Here is a 22511-nt window from a genome sequence, read left to right as displayed (position 1 = left end):
AAATAAGAGGAGGATCAAAAGTGTGGAAATACGAGGAGCAAGAAAAGTGTGAAAAACACGAGGAGAAGAAAAAGTGGAGAACAATACGAGGAGCAAAAAAAAAAAGAAAAGAAAAATTTGAGGAGCAGACAAGGGGGGAAAGTAAGAGGAGGATCAAAAGTGTGGAGATACGAGGAGCAAGAAAAGTGTGAAAAACACGAGGAGAAGAAAAAGTGGAGAACAATACGAGGAGCAAAAAAATAAAAATAAAAGACAAATACGAGGAGCAGACAAGGGGGGAAAATAAGAGGAGGATCAAAAGTGTGGAAATACGAGGAGCAAGAAAAGTGGGAAAAACACGAGGAGAAGAAAAAGGGGAGAACAATACGAGGAGCAAAAAAAAAAAAGAAAAATACGAGGAGCAGACAATGGGGGAAAATAAGAGGAGGATCAAAAGTGTGGAGATACGAGGAGCAAGAAAAGTGGGAAAAACACGAGGAGAAGAAAAATGGGAGAACAATACGAGGAGCAAAAAAAAAAAGAAAAGAAAAAGTCAAGGAGCAGACAAGGGGGAAAAATAAGAGGAGGATCAAAAGTGTGGAAATACGAGGAGCAAGAAAAGTGGGAAAAACACGAGGAGACGCAAAAGGGGAGAACAATACGAGGAGCAAAAAAAAAAAAAAAGAAAATACGAGGAGCAGAAAAGGGGGGAAAATAAGAGGAGGATCAAAAGTGTGGAAATATGAGGAGCAAGAAAAGTGGGAAAAACACGAGGAGAAGAAAAAGGGGAGAACAATACGAGGAGCAAAAAAAAAAAGAAAAGAAAAATTCGAGGAGCAGACAAGGGGGAAAAATAAGAGGAGGATCAAAAGTGTGGAAATACGAGGAGCACGAAAAGTGGGAAAAACACGAGGAGAAGAAAAAGGGGAGAACAATACGAGGAGCAAAAAGAAAAAGAAAAATACGAGGAGCAGACAAGGGGGGAAAATAAGAGGAGGATCAAAAGTGTGGAAATACGAGGAGCAAGAAAAGTGGGAAAAACACGAGGAGAAGAAAAAGGGGAGAACAATACGAGGAGCAAAAAAAAAAAGAAAAATACGAGGAGCAGAAAAGGGGGGAAAATAAGAGGTGGATCAAAAGTGTGGAAATACGAGGAGCAGGAAAAGTGGGAAAAACACGAGGAGAAGAAAAAGGGGAGAACAATACGAGGAGCGAAAAAAAAAAAAAAAGAAAAATACGAGGAGCAGAAAAGGGGGAAAAATAAGAGGAGGATCAAAAGTGTGGAAATACGAGGAACAAGAAAGGTTTGAAAAACCCGAGGCGAAGAAAAAAGGGAGAAGAATACGAGGAGCGAAAAAAAAAAAAGAAAAAGAAAAATACGAGGAGCAGACAAGGGGGGAAAATAAGAGGAGGATCAAAAGTGTGGAAATACGAGGAGCAAGAAAAGCGGGAAAAACACGAGGAGAAGAAAAAGGGGAGAAGAATACGAGGAGCAAAAAAAAAGAAAAATACGAGGAGCAGACAAGGGGGGAAAATAAGAGGAGGATCAAAAGTGTGGAAATACGAGGAGCAAGAAAAGTGTGAAAAATCCCAGGAGCAGGAAAAGGGGAGAAAAATACGAAGAGCAAAAAAAAAAAAAAAAAACAGAAAAATACGAGGAGCAGAAAAGTGTGAAAAATAACAGGAGCATCAAAAGTGTGAAAATACGAGGAGCAAGAAAAGTGTGAAAAATCCCAGGAGCAGGAAAAGGGGAGAAAAATACGAGGAGCAAAAAAAAAAAAAAAAGACGAGGAGCATGAAAAGGTGTGAAAAATGCGAGGAGCATGAAAAGGTGTGAAAAATGCGAGGAGCCAAAAAAAAAAAAATCCCCTGAGAGTTCTGCCCCGCCCTCTCCTCTATCATCTTAAGCTGCTGGGCAATGTGATCATCACACATATTTTCACATCCTTTAAAAAAAACATAGTTTTAAAAAAAATGCCTAAATGTAAATGGATGCAAAGTCAGACATTTACAAACAAAAAGGTTCAGAGCAGACTTTGGTTTCATTCAAACCAGAAACACTCTTAAAAAGCATTACAGAGAGTAAGGACAGTGCAGAGAGCAGGAACAACGTGGCTAGAATCTAGTAAATGCATGTGAAATTCTACCATAGAGTTTGTTTTCAATCCATGTGGAGGGGAGGGTGCGAGGGAGGGGAACATTATTACAGTCCCCCAGGGGTGTCTCCTCCTCTGACAGGCCATCATCATACAACAGTGAGTCGGATGGGGTGGACACGGCCAGGTCCAAGTAGTCCTGGAAGGGAGAGAGACCTGGTCACTCCTGGAGCAGGTCATTGCTGGACATGCCCACCCCTCCCCACCCCCGCCCTGCCTGATAGCAGAAGCCCCAGCCGAGTCCCACCCCGCACCTATCAACCTCTCGCCAGATCTGAGCCCCTGGCCAGGTCTGTCAGCATGAGTTCCCCCAGCCTCTGGTCCTCATCACAGAAAATCACCTCTTGGAGGCAGAAATGTGTTCCCTCATTGTTCTGGTCCTCTCTCTGCAGCGCTAGGGGCACCAGGCCCAGCACTGGAGAACAGGCCTGTTTATAAAACCTGAGGCTCTGGGATTGCAGTCCCGTGACTCATGTGGGAAGGCCAAGACACATTCCCCATCTGCTCCACACTTTCTGGCTTCCCTCCAGGCACTCCTGCCATCTCCAATATCAAGTCAGGACCAAGAAATCTGAGTCATCGGTGTGGGTTTTGCATAAGATGCTGCTAGAGGCTTCAGCTCCCAAGCAGGATGATTTGTGAGGACCGGCTACTTCCACTGCCCTGGTTAAAGGTGTCAAGAATGCTTCCAGTGTGTTTCTGGCTGGTTCTCAGCACTGTTCTAGGAAAGCTGTTTGTAGGCATCAGCTATTACCTCTGTTTAGGGCAAATCATAGGATGTGCCCAAACGATACACCAAGGTTGGGTTTTATTCCAAGGGGCCCAGTCCATGCATCTTGCCTTCCATGTTTGGAGAAATGACAACTTTCAGTAACTGTGTCAATTTAAGGATGAAACCACCAGAGGGCAAGCAAGGTCTGTGTCTATTTTCTTTACTTGCATCCCCAGCATCTAAGGCAGAATACAGGAGGCAGCCCATTGCCCAATCAATATTAGTGAAAACTGTGTTGATTTCCTCTATCACCTAGAGTTGTAAACTGGAGGCACACAGATATGTTGTTTGGCCCACACTGAGCTTTTGGAAATTGCTATAAAAACTGGGAAACATAAACATCCCTTAAAAAGCCCTGGCATGCTGGCACTCTTATTCCTACAGGTTACATTGTCTATGGTAACAGGTCCTTCAGAGCCAGCTGGTAGGTTACTATTTGTCACAGTTTCCACTGCTCCCTTCACTTCCCACCCCTAGCCAGACCCTTCATAGAATCTGAATTTAGGACACATTCATTCCAACTTTACTTCCTCAAGTTCCATTATTGAAAATAATTTTGTTTGGCTTTGGCATATCTTCTTCCCACCCCTGTCTGTGGAGGGCTCTTCCTAAGTGTCAAGGTAAAAATCCTGGTTTCTCCCTAATTTCAAGAAGTCCAAGAGGCCTGGATTAAGGATAAAGGTTCGTGCCCGCCCCGCCCCCTGCCCCCAGTCTGCCCTGCCCCCTACCAGGAGACGACATGACCATCTCACTCTGCACAGCCGCACTCTGCCTTTGTATTGGGAATTCCATGAACTGGGGTGAGGGAAGTGGCACCAGGGATTGGCTCCGGGTACTCACTCTGCTCTTAACCATCATCTTAGATATCTAGGTCTTTGCTGATGTCGGCAAACACTGGCCTCTTGTCTGGTTCCCGCTTCCAGCACTGCAGCATTAGACTGTACCTGGTGAGACAAACAGGTGGGTGGTGACAATCCAGCAAGGATTGCCCAGTCACAACCACCACACCCAGTACAGTGCACCTGGGCCCCAGAGGCTCTGGTCCAAAATCCCAAAGCTGTTCCTGTGTCACTGACATCCTTCTCTGAGTTGGGCCAGGGTATGATGGGTCAGCAGGGGCTCACAGTGTCTGGCGCTGTGGTCCAGCCATGCTTGTTATGGCAGCTAACGCAGAAATGCCAGTCCTTAAAACTCTTATGAAGGATGAACTGTGTATGAACACAAAAACCTGCCAAGCACACTCTGTCTTGCACCTCCCTCCCTCCCTCCCCTGGGGCTCTGGCAGGGCTGCAGGGGCCACCTTGTGGGTGAGTGCTGGGCCTGTGCCTGCCAGTCTAGGGTGCCCAGGGAGGCAGCACCTACTCACCCTTGCACTCCCACAGCCCTGAGCCAGGCACATGGCAGGTGCATGACAGACTTTGTAGAATGAATGGACCAGTGTGTGTCTAACTATGGATGACCCCCTTCTCATGTGTTCTCAACCTGTTCTCCAAGGATCATCTGATGGAACCACCATTTGATGAGAAGATTCTGGTGCCCTCAAGCTGAAGTCCAGGTGCCATCTGCCTGCTCTTTGTCTGCCTTGGTGTCTCCACTTGGGCGCTCCCCTGTATGTACCCCTGGGGCCATTCTGAATTACCTGCCCCTCCCCAAGCATCCTGGGACAGGTCTCTAGCCTTAGACTGAAGCTGCTCCCTCATCCTTCCACCACCTCTCCTGGGGTCCTGCTCCCCCTCAGCTTGTAAGTCCCCCCAGGAGGCCCACCCAGCCCCCAGTGGAATCTGGGTCCCCAGCATCTGCCATCATGCCCAAGGGTGGTTCTCTGTCATCTGTGCCTTTGTCTTAGCCCGTTGCTTCCAGCTGCCCAGCTCCCCTAGGGCTGGCACCCAGGGCTGCCCAGCAGTGGGAAAGGATGAGTGTGCATGACCCCACCCCTCCAAAACCTGGAGTGTCAGTGGCTGGGGAGGCTGGACCAGAGAAAGCATGCTCACATCTCCTCGCTGCAGTTGTCTGGCCTCTCCATCCGATAGTCTGTCTTCAGAAGGTTGAAGAGCCGCTCTGGAGGAATCCCAGGGTAGGGGTTGCCGCCCAGGGTCACAATCTCCCACAGCAGGACACCAAAGGACCACCTGCAGAACCAGAGGGCCAATGAGCGACTGCACTGAGTCTGTGGCATCCTCAGCGCCCCAGATATCCTCCCCCTGGGCAGCAACAGGACCCGAGTTCCCTGTACAGAGAGTGGTCCAAGTGCCCACAGTTTCAGCCTAGGCTGACCAGACAGATGGAAGTGGAATGGAGGCGGGACCAGGTGTCTGCCTGCCCTGCCCCAACCCCCTGGCAAGCTGCTGCCCAAGCTCAGCCCCCATATCCAAAAAGGGCAGGTGGCTGACCCCTGAGGTGAAGCTCTGTAGCATCAGAGACGGCACAGGGAATGCAAATGAGCACAGTGAAAAGCAGGTCAAACTGAGGCCACAGGGCACCAGGGCACTCTGCAAAACCCCTTCACCTTTTCTGTGTGCCTGGAAATTTTCATAAGATGTTAAAAGGAAAAAACACTGCAATGGGAAAATATCAACTGTGAGGGAAAATTTACTGTCAAGTGGGGACAAAATCATCACAAAACAGCATTATCACACAAGCCCGTTTACAGTAATAAAGAATGCCTGCATGCCACGGACAACTCTAGGCAAGGCCTGTGAGTGCTGGCCGTAGTTATTTTGGGATGGTGGGGCCCCATTGACTTTTAGTCTCATTATGCTTTCCCCTGCATTTCCAGTTGTTTTACAGTCCACTTGGTAATCAGAACACAGCTGTTAAAACTGTTTAAGAATTGCCTTTTCACAGCCTACTTTATTTAAAACATGCAAGGCTGTTTACAGCAGAACATTTGGAAACAAGTCTGTTGTGGTTTTCAAAACAATTGAGAATGCAGTTGGACTTGGAAGACTTGAGTTTTGGTCTTGGAGCAGTTTGGGTACCGGAAACCCATTCAAGGTCACTCCACCCTAAACCTGTCTCTGGGTGGGGACCAGTCTCCAGGGACCTGCTTGAAGCCCGCTCACACTCAGGCTCACAGAGAGGGAACTGTTCAGCTGGGACTGTGTGTCACTGAGATGTCCAAAGAGAGGGCAGGGGAGGTGGGGGAGGCAAGGGGGCTGCAGCTATGGCTCACATCCTCATGCATTCCACCGTGGCACTCAGAACTACTGCCTGGGCCTTTGCCATTTGCTGTGTGAGTACACAAAGCTTCCCCATCCACAGCCCCCCAGTTTGGGGAGGTCACTCTGGACGGCTGGAATGAGCTGACAGGGACTCAGGGCAACTCTGTTCCCCAGCAGAGCTGCCCAGACAGGTGCATACATGTAACCTCCACCCCAGGAAGGCAACACCCAGACTCACACATCACTCTGGGTGGTGTAGATATGATCAAAGAGGGACTCAATGGCCATCCACTTGACTGGGATCCGACCCTAAGGAAGGAGTGAAAGAAAGGCATTAACGTTGCTCTGAGATCCTAGGAACTGGTGTGTGTGGGGGACACATCTCAGGCTCTTTCAGCTCTTAGGGAACACTGAGTAATGACTCCAGTGTGTTCCTGGGTAGAGGCCAGCAGCCCAGCCTCACAGGGGCTGGAGTCCTAGCCCCGCCTTCCTAGGCTTGGCTGAGACCCCCGAGGGAGTCAGTCGGCCTGCCCACAGCTATACAAGGTGTGCTGGTCATGCACCACATCCCAAGGAATTGATGCTAAGTGCAAGCCAGGCCCCACTGTGGTCACTTCTCGGGAGATCAGGGGCACTGCACCCTGGGTGCTGCCCAGTGGGTAGGCTGGAAGCACTTCCATCAAGATCTCCCCTGATTTCTGAGGGTGAAGGGGTCTGGGAAGCCAACATCCAGTGTTTCCATCTTGGGAATTTCTGACACAAATGAACACACTAAAGGCCTTTCTAAGAAGCTCTGAGCGAAGAAATCAATGTGAGTGTCTTGAGTCTGATTTTTCCCTTATTTTATCCCAGGGCCCTTTTAGCATCCTCTAAAAGACTGTCCTCCACCATGGAGAGGCTGGAGTTCAACCTAACAAATCCTTTCTAATGCAACTTAAGAAATAGCTTTTTGGTACAAATAGATCAGCGGGCTTTCCTGGTGGCTCAGTGGTAAAGAATCCACCTGCAGTGCAGGAGATGCGGGTTTGATCCATGGGTCAGGAAGATACCCTGGAGGAGGAAATGGCAACCCACTCCAGTATTCTTGCCTGGGGAATTCCATAGACAGAGGATCCTGCTGGGCTACAGTCCATGGGTCGCAAAGAGTCAGACACGACTGATCGATTAAACAACAACAAACAGGTCAGCATCAAGGCACAATCAATTAAAAAAAAGGCATTTGCTTTGGATTTTAATGCATTTATTGTACTTCTTTTTTTTTTTTTAAAGTACTATTTAGGATTCATACCCTACATGAAGTGTGACTGCTTCGAGGGTGTGTGTTTCTAACAATGCAACCTGCAGGCTGTGCTCTCAGGGGCCGAGCTTGGGCACCTTGTGCTTCCTTGCTGGGTGACACAGGGCCTTCCCGAGGACCAGTGCATCAACAGGAAGTTCCATCCAGCCCCCTCCACGGGGTAGGGAGTACCCCTCTCCACTTCCCCTTCAGCACTTCTAAGATGTGCTGTCACAACAGAAACCCCACAAGAAATCAAATGTCATCCTCACAGCCCCAGGAGCACCTGGGCTTCACTCGCCCCTCAGAGCAAAGCTGAAGTGTATGTCGTGGCTTTCTGTGTTTTTCTTTTTGAGCAGCATCTGTTCTGAATGCCAGCTTAGCTGTGTGTCTTGAGGGGGCCTGTGATCTTCCCTGTCTAGTCTGTCACAGGGAGGCTACTAGAAAGGGGTTGGGAGGATAGCAGCACCAAGAAAGTCAAGACCAATGTCACAGGGAAGGGGACCATACCAGGGAACCAGGTTTCCCAAGAAGGTCCCCGAACCACCTGTTTTAGTGACTTGGAAAAAGCTTCCCAAATCTCTACACTGTAACTCTGGACTTTGTCTCCAGGATCCTCCTGATTGCCTTCCAAACTCACTTAGTCAGCCGTTCCTAGGCCCTTGGACCAGGAGCATACCCTGCTGTAAAGTGGTTCAATCCTTTCTGTAAAGAATGACTAGCAAGCTTGGGTTTAATTCATTTCTTTTCCCCAAGCAAAGGACTAAAGTTACACAGAAAGTAAAACAGTGACCTTCACTCTGCAGCAGTGAGAGGAGCAACTGCAGACAAGAAGATTGTTATTTCTGCAGTGGTGGGTGACCTTTAGAAGTGATAGTGATGAAAAGTGAGAGAAGCTGCAGGAACCCCACTCCCAGCAGGGAGCTCCAAAACAGCACGTGTGGCTGTGAGGAAGAGAAGGAACAGGCTCAAGACTGAGTCCTGCTCTGGGTCTCTGGGGACCCAGGACTAGGAAAGAGTTCGGGGATGAGGACTGGAAGTTTGCACTCTAAAAACCCGCTTTATCTTCCTCAGATCAAAATCTGTCCCCACCCTGTGGGCTCCCTGACCATGCCCTCTGCCCTCAGGCCATCACACCCCAGAGCCTGGTACCTTGCTCCTCTTCACGTAGGAATCCTCTTCATAAACATCTCGGGACAGACCAAAATCTGAGATTTTCATCCTGTGGCCCTCGGCTACCAGGATGTTTCTGGCTGCCAAGTCCCGATGGACAAGCTGTGGAAAAGACAACAGCAGGGACCCCTGAACCCCGGGCCAATCGCTGGCGGAGGGGGCGCGGGGCTGGGGCGGCACGCACCTTCATCTCAGCCAGGTACTGGATCCCTTGTGAGATCTGCCAGGCAAAGGAGACAAGGTCGCCCATGGTCAGGGCCTGCTCCTCCAGGTTGTCCAGGTAACTGGAGTTGCGGCTGCCCCCGCTGCCCACGTAGCCAGGTCCCGCCTTGCGGCTCTCTCGGAGGAAGCCCCGCAGGGAGCCGTACTTGGCATACTCCACGATGAGGAGCAGTGGCCCTAGGGGCAGAGCAGTAGGTACGTGGGCTGGCTGCTTAGGTGACCCTGGGCAGGCAGAAGTTGGGCCAGCACGGGGCAATCGCTTCCAGCAGCCTGAGGACTCAAGCCTCAGCTCACTCTCCCATCACTCTGCTCTCCACCTTGCAGCACTATGTTACTTCAGTCATGTCTGACTCTTTGTGACCCTATAGACTGTAGCCTGCCAAGCTCCTCTGTCCATGGGATTTTCCAGGCAAGAAGAGTGGAGTAGGTTGTCATGTCCCCCTCCAAGGGATCTTCCTGACTCAGGGATTGAACCCAAGTCTTTTACATCTCCTGCATTGGCAGGCAGGTTCTTTATCACTAGTGCCACTTGGGAAGCTCCTCCATCTTGCAGGGGCTTTGGATTCCAAAGCCAGCTGCCTGGACAGTTGACCACAACCTCTTTCCTGGGTGTCCAGGGCAAGCAGTCACTGCATTTGAAGCTGCCCTGGGAGATAACCACTGCTGCTCGGATGTCAGGAACTTTCTGTACCCCTGGTCTTGCCACAGTATGGCCTGGGGACAGCTGATGGAGGCAGAGGTTCTGGACTGCCCCTGGCCACCCTCTCCCTGCCCTGCCTGCTCTCAGGCCACAGTCCTCCCCGAGGCCCGGCCCTGAGTGCTACTGGTGCCCCTGCTGCTCTCTCCCTGTCGGCCTCCCATCTCCCTCACACCCGAAATACACATGCACCCACGCGCACATGCACACACACACACACACACACACACACACACACACAAAGTGGGAGGCCCCCAGGGTGGCAAAGCAGTTTTGGAAGACTAATAGAGCAAAATGCTCTTATGTGAAAAATGATCTGCCATTGCCTTTGCCACCCCAGGCTGGGGTGGGGTTGAGATCACCTGGAGGTTATGGCATATCTAGTAGGTGCCCAGGAGACACTGCTCATCTCTGGACTTCCCTGTCTTAAGGGCTCAGCCTGGGGCAGGGTGCTGACAACCAGGATGTCGCCAGAGACCCCAGGGAACACTCCTGTGGCAGCCCTCATGGTCCACTGACACACAAGTTTCAGGCAAGAGCCAGAGAAACCATGCTTCCAGGAAGAGAGAGGACAGGTGCCAGAGAAGAAAAGGATGGGGATGAGGGAGAATGCAGAATGGAGCAGCCCAGAGCCCCTGGCTTGTGCCCAGCAGCTGCTAGTCCCCGGCTGGTCTTACCATCCTGGCTGCAGGCCCCGTACAGCTTGATGACTTGCGGGTGGTTGACCTGCTTCAGGAGGTTGAACTCTGATAGCAGGTCCCACAGCTCGCTTGGGGAGGCATTCTCTGAAATGCACAGAAACAAAGCAGGTCACAAAGTCCCTGCTACCACCATGCTGGGTCACAGGCGCAAACGAGGGGTCTACACAGACTTGTCTCCTTCCCAGACATCCTACTCAGGTTCAGACTGAGGCCTGCCAGGACCTCACTGCTTGGAGCTACTCTCAGCCCATGGGAGGGTCAACAGCGGCCTCAATTGCCTACAGGGAGTAAGAACCAGAGGAGCGCACTTCCATGTGAGCAGAGTCTTTCCATGGAAAGCCTTCTGGGCTGGGCTATGCATGCAAATGGCATTATTTCCCTGCAATCACCATCTCTCAAAGACAGTGGCGTTAACCCTTCATTAACCCTTCTGGGGAGGTAAAGGGACTCCCTGGTGTCCCCAAACACCTGCCAACCAAGCACTTGGCAAAGGGGGGTGAGGCCCTGGAGAAAGGTGAAGGCCATGAGACTTCACAGAAGTCGTCTTGCCATGCTGAGTGTGTGTTTTCCAAGGGCAGAGATAGTTGTGCTCAGGAGCTTGGGTGTGGAGGTCTCCTGGCCAACTGTCCTCCTGGGTCATGGCCCCACATCCCACTGCCCAGTTGTGCCACTGCCTCTGGCTGTAGACTTGTCTGGAAATGAGAAGACAGCTGCAAGATGGGGCATTGGAACCCTTTGGACCACACATGAGTGACCCAGGGCCAGTCTCACTGTGCCCTCTTAGGGCCTGGGGTCTCATAGACAAGGGGCAACCCCAGTCTGAGGGCCTGGGTAAGTACACAAAAGTACCCGGCACTGCATGGCTCCCCGACTGCTGAACATCAGAGTGCATCAGCCTAAAATGTGCCCATCACATGGCCACTGGGCCCTCAGTTGGTCAAGCTGAGGCAGAACTCAGCCATGGCAGAGGACTGTCTACCCAGTCCCTGCTGAGAAGCAGCAGTGAGGATACCCAGCATGTGCTAAGACTGGGGCAGTGCTGGCCCACTAAGGGCTGGGGGGGATGGGGACTGGGAAAGGCAGGGACCTGGGGGACAGGGGCCAGTCCTTACAGGTGGTCTCTTCACCAGGACCTCAGTGGACGCTTGGCGAAAGAAATTAATGGGGCAGACTGAGGTGGGGAGAGCTGTCGGTTTTGAACTTAAGGGCTTTTAATTTAAACTCGGATCTTTACCCAACATTGATACACAAGCAACATGGCTCTGAAAGCTTTCAAGGGAGGAATGTCTTACCCTGCTTCTCCAGGGACCACACCAGCCCACATCATCCATGGTGGAGGTCCCTAGACTGCAGCCACTCAAGAAGAGCAGGGGAGGCGTATTGGTTCTTCAGGAGGCAGCAGGCTGATTGCCAGAGTCCTGGCTGTCATAAGGGCTTCATCCACCCACTGGGGCCCCCGCAGGTGTGAGTGGCAGAGCCCCCTGTGTACTGCCTGGGCACGTACCTTTCAGCATCTTCACAGCCACAGTCGTGTACCCTGCTTTGCCTTTCAGCCGAAAGGCTGTGGCCTTGACCACTTTTCCAAATTCACCTTCTCCCAGAGTTTTTCCAAGCACCAAGTTCTTCCGTGGGAATTCCCACTTGGGATCCTCCTACATTGGGTTTGAAGGAAAAAGAGAGGGAAGAGAGATGGCGAAGGTAAGAAGAAAGGAAGAAGGCAAGAGCCGGCGGACAAGCTCCATGTGCAGACGGCCGACTGTCACCTGAAGTGACAGGTGACAGTCACCATGTCCAAGGGCAAGACCCCACAGTCAGGCCCTGAGGTGCCATGACAAGATGCGTCCCCCCACAGGAAGGCAGGTGTTGCCACAGACTGGCTGGACTCCGTATGCTCATACCCTCACTGGCCTCCATCTACTATAGATGCCCTGGGCCACCTCAGGCCCAGGGCCTGGTATCTCCAGTGAGAGAGTCAGGGTTTACTCAGCACCCACAGGTGCTCACAGGGGGACCACAGCCTCTTCCCTGGGACTCAGGCCCAAGCCTCATGGCACCACCTCTGTTTTGGACACCAGGCACTGACAGTGGCCCAGGCTCCAGGACTTCCAAGAGAACTCAAGTGGCAGCTGTGGCCCCAGTTGCCTACCAGCCCTGCACTCCCAGCTACAGGATGGGGTGTCAAGAACACCTTCCTGGTGTGGCAGCCTCTAGAAAGTTACCACTGTGCCCCTCAGGTACCCCCCCATCCCTCCCTGACAATGTGTGGAAGAGTCTGCTCCTCCCACAGCCCAGCCACTGGCCAGAACTTGCACACACCGGCCTTCCCAACACACCATGCCCACTGAAGACCCCTCTGGGGTGGGGTCTTCCCAGACCCCAAGACTGGCTCGAAGACCTGAACTCTGGGGATGCTGAAGCCTGTCTGGAACCTGCCTTCCCGTCAGCACTGGATGCCCAGGTCCCCAAGTCTTGCTGTGGCTGGGTGTGGGCATGGCTCCAGGGGCTGCTTATGATGTGCCTGGCAGGCTCGCCTAACCCACAGACACACACTGGTGACCCACTGCCCCCCCCCCCAGGGACCAGAACCCTGTGTTCTTACGTCTGGGAGCAGAGGCAGGCTCCTCTAAGCACCACGGCCAGGGGCGCCTTCCAGCCAGCTCCCCAGGTGTCCTGGTGTCTCAGCTTCCCCAATAACCCATGTTGTTTGTTCTTTAAGTTGCAAAAGAGGCAGTCGTGTCTGACTCCCATGGACTGTAGCCAGGCTCCTCTGTCCATGAGATTCTCCAGTCAAGAATACTGGAGTGGGTTGCCATTTCCTCCTCTACCAAGAATCCATAGTCAGGCTCAAAGGTGACAACAGAGTCACCACCACCCTGGTGTCCACACTGCACTGGATAACAGCTGACTGCACATAAAGACTGGGCTAAGAGGGGATATCTCTCATTTGTTTCTCTTTAAAAGTGCTAAAACCCCAAAGTGTCCTCCCCACTTTATGTAAGACAGAACTAAGGCCAAAGGGTCGAATAATGTGTCTAAGACCTCAGAGCTGGTCAGTGTGGTCCTGGGCCTCCGGCCCAGCTCTGGCTTCTCTGCACTCTGGGCTAGAGGCTGAAAGTGGTCCGTGGCCCCCCCCCCCCCACAGAAGAACCTCTCTCATTGTGTGTCTCAGCACAAACCGTCAGGGCATATAAGGGAATCAAATGGCTCGTCCCTGGGCCACGAGGGCCATTCCCAGATGTGGTGGCCACAGAGGCCTCCTTCCTGACTTTGCTGGTTCCAAACACTCAGCAGGTGGGAGGTCTCCAGCCCCCAGTCCCCATAGTATTTCAGTCTCCTCAGCAAAAACACTGGAGGGCAGACAGGCGGAGGAGCAGCCTGGCCGGGCAGGAGGTGGTGTCTGAGCCTCCCACACTAACTGCAGGCCCAGACCATGTCATGGAGGAGGAGGCTTGGGCTGATTCTCCCCTCTTGGCAGGCCAGTCACAGAGTCCTGGGGCCAGGCTCCCCTGATGGTGCCTGAGAGGCCTCTCAGCAACCCCACTCTCCAAGCCACAGACAGAATCCCCTCCTGGCTGCGGCCAGGCCCCCCACCTGCCAGTCTCTCTCGCCTGGATGGGGACAGTGTTTCATCATGGGGCTCCTACCCAACAGACTCCCCAGCAGAGCGACCCGTGGAAATGAAGGCAGAACATCAGCCTCCAGCCCTAGGGTGGTCCTACCTTCTGAGAATAAAACCCACACACTCCTCCTCAGGGCCTCCCCCAAGGCTGCATCCTCCAGCACTTGGGGCCTCCGTAGGAGATATCTTAGGTGGGTACAGCATGGCCTGCCCTCTCCTTGGAGCCTAATGGCCCAGATCTCAGTCATTTAAATCCACACCCATCCTTTTCCACACTGATTCACGCTCTCTGCCCCACCCCTGCCTTCTGCCCTCCCTGAAAGACATCTCGGTGGAGGTTAGAAGACAGCTGGAAGCTCACGAGGTCCTCCTGGCAGGCAAGGATGCAACAACCCCAAGGGCCCTGCCCCTTCTGTCCCCCCCTCCTTCCCCAGCTGCCCTAGACCAGAGGCTACCCACATGGCTACCTGGAAGGGCTGCCTCCCTGGCCCTGCTGCCACATGGAGAACCTCACCGGGAACTTGAAGGTGTCCACTGAGACCTGGTTCTCCATGGAGTCCAGAGAGGGCCGGCAGGCACCAGATGAGGAGTAGCTGACCGGAAAAGCTTGGGCGGGTCGACAGAAGGTCATCTCAGCCGAGGCAATGGGCGGCTTGTGGGCATTCTTGCGGTAGCGGTGGATGCAGAAGGTGGACAGCAGCACAGACAGCAGCACAGATACGATGGAGAAGACCACAGCTGCCGTGATCACTGTGCAGCAGAGGTCATCACGCAGGGTGTCTGCGGGCGAGTAGGGGCTGTGAGAGTAGACACCCCACAAGGGGGACCCCCAATACCCAACAGAGCCACACCTGTGACAGCCAGGAAGTGGCTGCTGTGACCGACTGTGAGCTGCCTGCCAACACTCCTGACCCATGGCAGGTACTGTTCTGTATGTTTTTGCTACAAGAGACTATTATTGCCCTTTTCTGGAAGGAATGAGCATTTATAAACATCCTGCCTGAGGTCACACACCAGAGGTTGTGCACCCCTGCACCTCCCCCACCCTGGAACGTTGCACTGAAGCCAGAGGCCCAGGGGCCCGGGGGGTGGGAGAAGTTCTTCTCCTGCATTCCTAATATCTTCTGTATTTTCTTCATGTTCAATATATAGTGGAGAGGAAAGACAAGTGGCCCAGGATCTGGGCCATGCAATGACCACCCAAATGCCAGAAAAGCTCCCCATGTGTTCAGTGGGGCCCCCCTGTTCTAGAAGAAGCACCTGGAGGGTGCTGGGAGGGGGGACCCAGCTGGCCAATGCCACAGGCCCAGGAAAGGCTCTACACAGGCACAGTCTGAGGAGATGCTGAGCTATTTGGTGGAATAACTAGTTTTCCAGCCCAATCTTTATTATAGAACTTGAGGCCAGGGAATTCTTTGGTGGTCCAGCAGTTAGGACAAGGAGCTTTCACGGCTGTGGCCAAGATTCAATCCCTGGTTGGGCACCTAAGATCCCATAAGCCTTGCCAAAAAAAAAAAAAAAGGAACTTCGGGCCACAAGGCAGTCTTAGTAGCCTTGAGCCAGCTCCTTGTCTGCACACATGGGGGAACCAAGACCCCAGGGAAGGAGGAAGATCTCCTAGGTTTCTCTTCCTTCCTGCAATCTTCTCCCTTGCTCCCTGGAGGCTCAGGGAGGTGTGGGGATCCCGGCCAGCTGTGCCCCCCACCCCCCCACCCCCAATGCACCTTGGCTATCCTCCGGCTCGCAGAAGCACTTCTTCTTCTCAGGGAAGCAGTTGCAGATACCGAAGCCAGCTTTAATCCCCCGGCGCTCCCCAGGTTCGTGCCCACCAATGATGCTGCCGCCCCCTGAGGACAGACACCACCCACTCAGCAGCCCACTCTCAGCCTCCAGGGGGACCTGGCCAGCCAGGACCACCAGACAGGATCATGAGAGGCCCCTCCCCACCTGATGTCAGCACTCTCACGCCCAGGGAGCACAGTGAGATCAGAAGTCTAGGTCACCCCAGGCAAGAGCCTCAGCATGCATGCATGTGTGCTAAGTCGCTTCAGTCAGGTCGACTCTTTGCAACACTGTGGACTGTAGCCCACCAAGCTCCTCTGTCCATGAGATTCTCCAGGCAAAAATACTGGAGTGGGTCACCAGGCCCTTCTTCAGGGGATCTTCCCAATCCAGAGATCAAACCTGCGCATCTCCTACATTGGCAGGTGGGTTTCTTTACCACTAGCGCCATCTGGGAAGCCCCAGTTGCAGCATGATGAGCCCCCAAACCAGCTCCCTGGCTGCAGCAGGTGAGAGGAGGAACCCACAGGCTGCCCTGGGCCCAGGTCAAGGTCCACACTTGGTTACTTTTCAGAAGCAGAAAAGGGGCAGAGGGGGCAGCTGGCAGTCAGCAAAACGGGGGACAGGGAGTCGTGCCCCATGAGTTGGCTAGAGCAACACTGGAAGGGTGTGGGTCAAGCCAGCAAGCTCTAATTTGGGGGGAGGAGCGCCTTTATTAAAAAAAAATGTTAGGAAAGGGCTCAGCACGCAAAACCCAGAAGCTTGGCTGGTCTGGCTGAAATGCAGGTGAGAGTCCAAGCCCCTTTAGCTTGTTACTCCCCCCACCCAATCAGGCTCCTGCTCGCTCAGAGTCACGGTGCAGGCTCATCGGGCTGCTTACGGAGGCAGTCCTTGGGGCAGATGTTGGGGTCTCTGCTCTCCACGGCATCACAGTGTCCATCGGGGCAGGTCCTGATGCTGGGGGAGCAGGTGGAGAAGTTCCTGGTTATCCCTACAACACAGAGTGGGCAGTTATGACCACAAGGGAGCAGCTGCCCTGTTCAGACTGCAGAGCCAGGAGGGTCATACCCCAGGGCCTTCCAGGTCAACCCTGTACCCCACCCCATCCCCTGCAAGGAAGAGCAAACTGAGATCTGAGCAGAGAAGAATCACACACAGAGCCCTACCAGCAGGGCATCCCTGAGGTACAGGGCAGCCAGGATGGTGGGGGCCAGAGGAGCCAGGCAGTCCCAGAGCTGTGCCAGGCTCACATCAGAGAGGCCAGAAGAGACCAGATGAGGCTGGGACCCTCTCTAGGCTGCACTGTGGGTGGGACCCTCAGATTGGTGGGCCCAGCTGGCAGCCAGTTACTGTCCACACCCAAGGCTGCTCAGGTCCCTCCTATTTGGGTCCATGTCCCCTGGGCTGGGAACTCCTGGGTAGAGCCTCTCTGAAGACCACTTTGGATATTTTGAATTATTTTAAGGTTTGTGTTTTCATGAAGTAAAGCCAACCATAAATGACATGTCAACAGTGTAGTCTACCTTAATTCCTCCACTTCTTGGATGCACAGTAATATTACCAAGAGATCTTCGAAAAGTGTCTGTGAACTATGTGTTTAAAAGCATTGGGTGAATGGGGGAAGAGTGGGGAGAAGGGATAGTCAGGGAGTTTGGGATACACATGTATACACACTATATTTAAAATAACCAACCAGAACCTACTGTATAGCACATGGAACTCTGCTCAATATGCTATAAAAACCTCAACGGAAAAAGGATTCGAAAAAGAATATATACACGTATATGTATACCTGAATCACTATGCTGTACACTGGAAACTGACACAACATTGTTCATCAACTATGCTCCAATATAACATAAAAAGTTAAAAAAAAAGAGAAGGCATTGGGTGAATATAGTGGCTCAGATAGTAAAGCGTCTGCCTGTAATGCTGGAGACCTGAGTTTGATCTCTGGCTTGGGACAGTCCCTGGAGAAGGAAATGGCTACCACTCCAGTATTCTTGTCAGAGAATTCCATGGACAGAGGAGCCTGGTGGGCTACAGTCCACAGAGTCCCAAAGAGTCAGACACGAGTGAGCGACTAACACTTTCAATTTCACATTCACAACTGCACATGTATTTATGTGTATATGGGTAGAGAAATGGATATATACATGTTAATTACCATCTGGTTTAGGCACCAATACAGAAATTCAGAATTTTAGAATAAAGTAAAAAGAAAACACACACATCTCAACTTTGGCCCCGACCTTCTCAAGTCCAGAGCGAGCTCAGTCTCAGGCACCTGTGATCCCATCGGTGATAAACAGTTGGAAGGTTCTCTGTTCCCTGCGCTCGTGACCACCCTCTCCTGGCATCAGGAGCCACGGCAGGGACCAAGCGCAGGGGAGGACTAGATGGGCAGGGGTGGGGGGTGTCACAGAGGCTGGCAGGGCCTGCATGCACAGACCCTACTCCCCCTCAGCCCCCATCACACTCCCCACCGCCTGGCTCTGCCCAGGGCCTACCTTTGCCATCTCCCTGTCTCCACTCGCACCTGCCTGTCAGAGAGCCCAGGCCACCGCATTCCTCACATTCGGGCTGCCTCTTGCTGACCACGCAGGACAGGGGGCAGCCAGGCTCTTCAGGCATGTCTAGGGGTGGCAGAAAGCAGTCATGGGGGGCCAGCCTGCCATGGGCACCCATGGGTGCAGGCAGCACTGGCTGGAGCTGTCCCGAGTTGAGCCCAGAGAGGAGGCAGTCACTAAACTCTGGGGGCGCAGGGTAGTGAGGGGGCTGCTGGGGGAGGGGTGGCATCATAGTCACACAGCAGGGGCAGCTAAGGGGCTGAGTATGGAGTGGGGATGGGAGGTGGCCAGACTCATCCAGGGACACGCAGGACACCCAATTAAACTTGAACTTCAGAGAACAGTGAATACCTGCTTTGTGTAAATATGGCCCTAATATCACAGGGACATAGGGGAGTTTGTCTTCTAATTCACTGCAAAGGCTGCACGAGATGTACTTACACCACAATAATTGCTTGTTGTTTACCTGAAATTCACACTCAACCTGGGTCCTATATTGTACCTGGCAGCCCTAAAACAAGTGCACAGGTAGGTCCTGCTGACAGAGGCGATGGGCAGCAGCGGCCACCCACAATGCTGTCACACTGGACTAAACTGTGTCATACCTCCCCCATCATCCTTCCAGTGCAGCTGTGCGCTGTTTTCTCATCTTACAGAGAAGGAGGCTCAAGAAAGCCCACTGGTCAGTGACGGGGTATAGGACGGCACCCTTCTGCAGGAACAGCCCGAGGCTCTGCCACGCCCCATCCACCCTGACCCTTCCCGCAGCCGGGCACTCACACATCCCTTCCACGGTAACGAGCAGCAGGGCCTGGGCTTGCTGGTGGGTTGGTTTCTCGGTGGCCACCACTGTGTACTGGAGCTGGGAACACTCGGGCCGCTGCAAGGCCTCCGTGTCATTCACGAACAGGGTCCCCGAGGTGTCCTCAGCTGAGGTGACCATCCCCAGGGCGCTGCAGTTGGCGCTGGAGGGCTGCAGCCTGTACTGCACTTGGATGCCGCTGAACTCCTGGCAGTTTTCCACGCAGACTTTCCCAATCTAGGCATGGGATCACGGAACCCTTAGCCAGGTGAGTAGACCACCTGGGACAGTGGCTGGAGGGGCTCCATGCCAGCTGAGTCCCAGGACAGTTTCCCACTCAGCCCAGAGATGGTGGCCCCCAATCTCCCCATCCTCCATGCCCCTGGAATCTGCAGACCCATCTGCCTGCCTGGCCTGGCCTGGCCCTGCGCAGACCATGACACCACCCTTCATCCCTGCTCCTGGGAGCCGGAGGTGAAAAGAACACAGGGTGCCGGGCTTTGGTTTAGGGACTGGCCCTCCAGGGAGGCGCTTGCTGGCTTGCCCGGCTCACCCCTCACTTGCTCCCTCATTTGGGCACAGAGGCAGCCTGGATGCCTCCCACACACCTCCCTCCCCTCTGGGCAGGGGCCGTCGTGCTCTGGGCACCACTAGGGTCCATCCTCAGTGTCCTGCCTGGGTCACCTGCCTGGTCAGCCAGAGCACAGCACCCGGGCCATAATTCACACAGCAGGGTTGCTGTCCCACCCAGGTCCTGGAGCCTCCTCCGAGACTTGGGCCGGAACCCCTGGGAGAGAAGGGATACTTCTCCAGGGATGCCTCATGGCCACAGTGGTCACTGGGGCCTGAACTCTCCTTTTCCCTCCCTCACCACCCAAGGTGGAGTTAGGGCTGCTGGGGCTTGAGATCAGAAGCTCTGACCAGTCAAGGTCGAGGGCTGCGGGCCTGGCGGCAGTGATGGCACAGGGCCCCCTGCTTGCAGCCACAGGCCAGGCCCTTGCTCAGCCTTGCTCAGGCCCAGGGCAGAGCCAGGCTCCACCAAGCCCACTCCTCATACCACAACAAAACCACCTCCTAGGCTCCGAGCACTTCCTTGTACAGAGCAGGTTCACTTCCACTTTCTCCTGTGATCCTCAAAATTGCCTGAGATCACCACCTTCAATTTATAATCATGAATACTAAGGGGGGGCTGGTGAGAGACAGCAGTGTGTGTAAGGCTGGGCCAAGACTCGGGTCTCTGCACCCTCGTGAGTCCAGGCACAGGGAAAGACTTAGTCATCAGGGGTGGGCGGTGTTGCAGAGGCTGGCAGGGCCCGCCCTCTCAGACCCCACTCCCACTCAGCCCTCATCACCCTCCCCACTGCCTGGCTCTGCTGACACACCCCTGGCAATGCCTATGCCTGCCTCAGCCCCCCTGGACACCCCTCAGGGCCCCCTGCTTCGTCACCTCTCACCAGCCTTGCCCTCTGCTTCCAGGAAAGGCCTGGCGGGGGTGGCAAGTGGGGTGGCCTGGCCACGTCCAAGGATGTGGCTCTTCTTGTGCTGGGTCCTAAGTGGCTGCCAGGAGCGGAGGTGGCATGGGAACCAACCACAGAAACTGGCAAAGCCACTGTCCTAATTAGGAGATGACCCTAAATGGGATATTCTAAAGGGCACATGGCCACAGCTATGCCATTAGGAGAATGCAGTATGTTAAGTCATGCCTGCCATAACTGCAAGTAAACTTTAAAAAGTGCTTCAGAGAAACATTCTAGAAAGAATTGCACCAAAACGTTAAACACTGGCTGATATGAGGAAAAGAGATCACTCTTATCTATCCCTTATATCCTTTTGATGAATTCTTACCACTTCCCTTTTTTTCTACTTCTAATCACTATTTTCTGATGACAAATGCAAAATAAGCTCTAGCAAACAGACTTGCAGGAAAGTAGGAAATAGAAGCACTTCCTGTCTTTCCTTGCAGAGGTCTCCACTAATGCCTATGTTTGCACACTTGGAAATTTCTGGCAATGAAGACTTGGTTTTGAACATATGGAGCCACCTAAGACCAATACTTCTGCAAACTACTTTTCCCACTTCATTCACCAGGAATGTCTTTCCAAGTCAGCATAGATTTAACTGGCACTGCTCTTTCATTAGTAAAAAATGTAAACATGCTGAGAAGGGAGAGGGCAAAGAGGGGCCCACAAAGCCCACCAGCCCCACTCCTTTCTCCCACGGCCTTAGCCTCCTTGGCTTTGTGCCTGTTGCTCCCCAGGGCCACTCTGTGTGCTCAGGGAGGTGGTGTCCCCCATGTGACCCCATCCTGGGAGTCCCTGCTCCTCCATTCCCCTCCCCAGGCTGGCAAGAGGCCAGGAGCTCACCTGGGCAAAGCGGTGGGCCCGCCGGCTCACGGAGAAGGAGTAGGCACTGGGCAGGCTCAGGCTGATGGGCAGCACGGACACATTGAAGTGGAGGAGGACGACACCCTCCCCCAGGCCCTGGAAGTCTGAGTCGTTGACCAGCACGGCCAGCTGCACAGCCCAGCTCTCCGAGATGGGGAGGCTCTGGTTGAGAACCAGCCCTGCAGGTGGAGGCATGTGATGATAGGTAGGGGCCCTGCCCAGGGTGGAGACCACTGCCCCACGATGCTGCACATCTCCCCTGCAAAGCATTCCCTGGACACATGGGCATACGTGTGACAACAGGTACTTCTACCCACACGGTACACAGACAACAGACCTGGCTGTAGGCACTAAGGTTGAAATATTTTAAATGTGAGTCACTGTGCTGAGCTGAGCCCAGAAGACCCTCCTCAGCTGGGAGGTAACCTCAGTGAGGTGTGTGTGTGTGTGCATGTGTATAAGAAAGATGCATGTCAGGGCAAGGACACACAGGTAAAGACCCACCACCACCACCAGCAAGGTCCCAGAAAGACCGTCCTGGCCCCTGAGAACTTCTCGCAACAGTACCAGCCTCCTATGGACCCTCAGATTCCACAGGCCTCAAGCACCCAGGAGCTTCCACACTCCTGAGCAGTCACCGTGTGCCAAGGCTAAGATCCCCATTTAGTGGAGTACAAAGGAGGCGAGGATCTCTGGGTGCACATGGCATACAGAGTGAGTGTGCAGGGGCAAGGATGACATTTTCCCTTGCACAGAATAGAGGTCATCAGAGCTTGGTGAGGAAGAAGACAGGAAATAGGATTAGGTCAGGCAGAAAGGGGTAAAGGCACCAGTGATCCTGGGTTCCCCAGAAGCAGGCCTCCAAACAAGGATCCAAGCACAAGTGGCATATTTGAAAGGTGATCCTACAAAACATAGGCAGGAGAGCAGGCGAGGGAGGTGGGGAGGTTTGGCAACTGATGAGGACACCCAATCCTGCAGGTGAGCCCTGGGGGCACGTGGTGCTTAGCCCTGAGGGTGGGCACATTTCAGAAGTCAGACAGGACAGTCATCCCAGAACCCTCCAATTTGAGGGCACAGAGCTGCTACTGGACATCAACTCCTGTTAGTGGAGAGTTGCTGGGGGGGGGTGGTTAAGGATCCCTGGGCACTTGGGCACCTAGGAGGTTGCGGTGAGCCCTGGCGTGGTCAGCACAGGGTAGTGTGGTGGGGGTCCT

The 22511-nt window shown here is 53.5% G+C and overlaps 1 protein-coding gene across 1 annotated transcript in view; it reads right to left on the bottom strand.

The window, feature by feature from the left end:
• Positions 1 to 2002: 2002 nt before the first annotated feature.
• Positions 2003 to 22511, bottom strand: part of LOC122690746 (proto-oncogene tyrosine-protein kinase receptor Ret-like) — a 34323-nt gene continuing 13814 nt past the window's right edge. Inside the window, 15 exon segments of the mRNA XM_043897668.1 lie at positions 2003 to 2274; positions 3748 to 3771; positions 3773 to 3851; positions 4899 to 5036; positions 6307 to 6377; positions 8497 to 8619; positions 8702 to 8916; positions 10114 to 10221; positions 11642 to 11789; positions 14271 to 14536; positions 15481 to 15603; positions 16419 to 16529; positions 18049 to 18174; positions 18889 to 19147; positions 21274 to 21473. Coding sequence (XP_043753603.1) covers positions 2095 to 2274; positions 3748 to 3771; positions 3773 to 3851; positions 4899 to 5036; positions 6307 to 6377; positions 8497 to 8619; positions 8702 to 8916; positions 10114 to 10221; positions 11642 to 11789; positions 14271 to 14536; positions 15481 to 15603; positions 16419 to 16529; positions 18049 to 18174; positions 18889 to 19147; positions 21274 to 21473 — 2171 coding nt within the window. The 3' untranslated portion in view covers positions 2003 to 2094.

Source organism: Cervus elaphus, chromosome X, assembly GCF_910594005.1.
Source record: "Cervus elaphus chromosome X, mCerEla1.1, whole genome shotgun sequence".
In the NCBI taxonomy this organism is placed as follows: Eukaryota; Metazoa; Chordata; class Mammalia; order Artiodactyla; family Cervidae; genus Cervus; species Cervus elaphus.
Note: the sequence above shows the minus strand (reverse complement) of the source record. Positions and strands in the feature narration are given on the sequence as shown.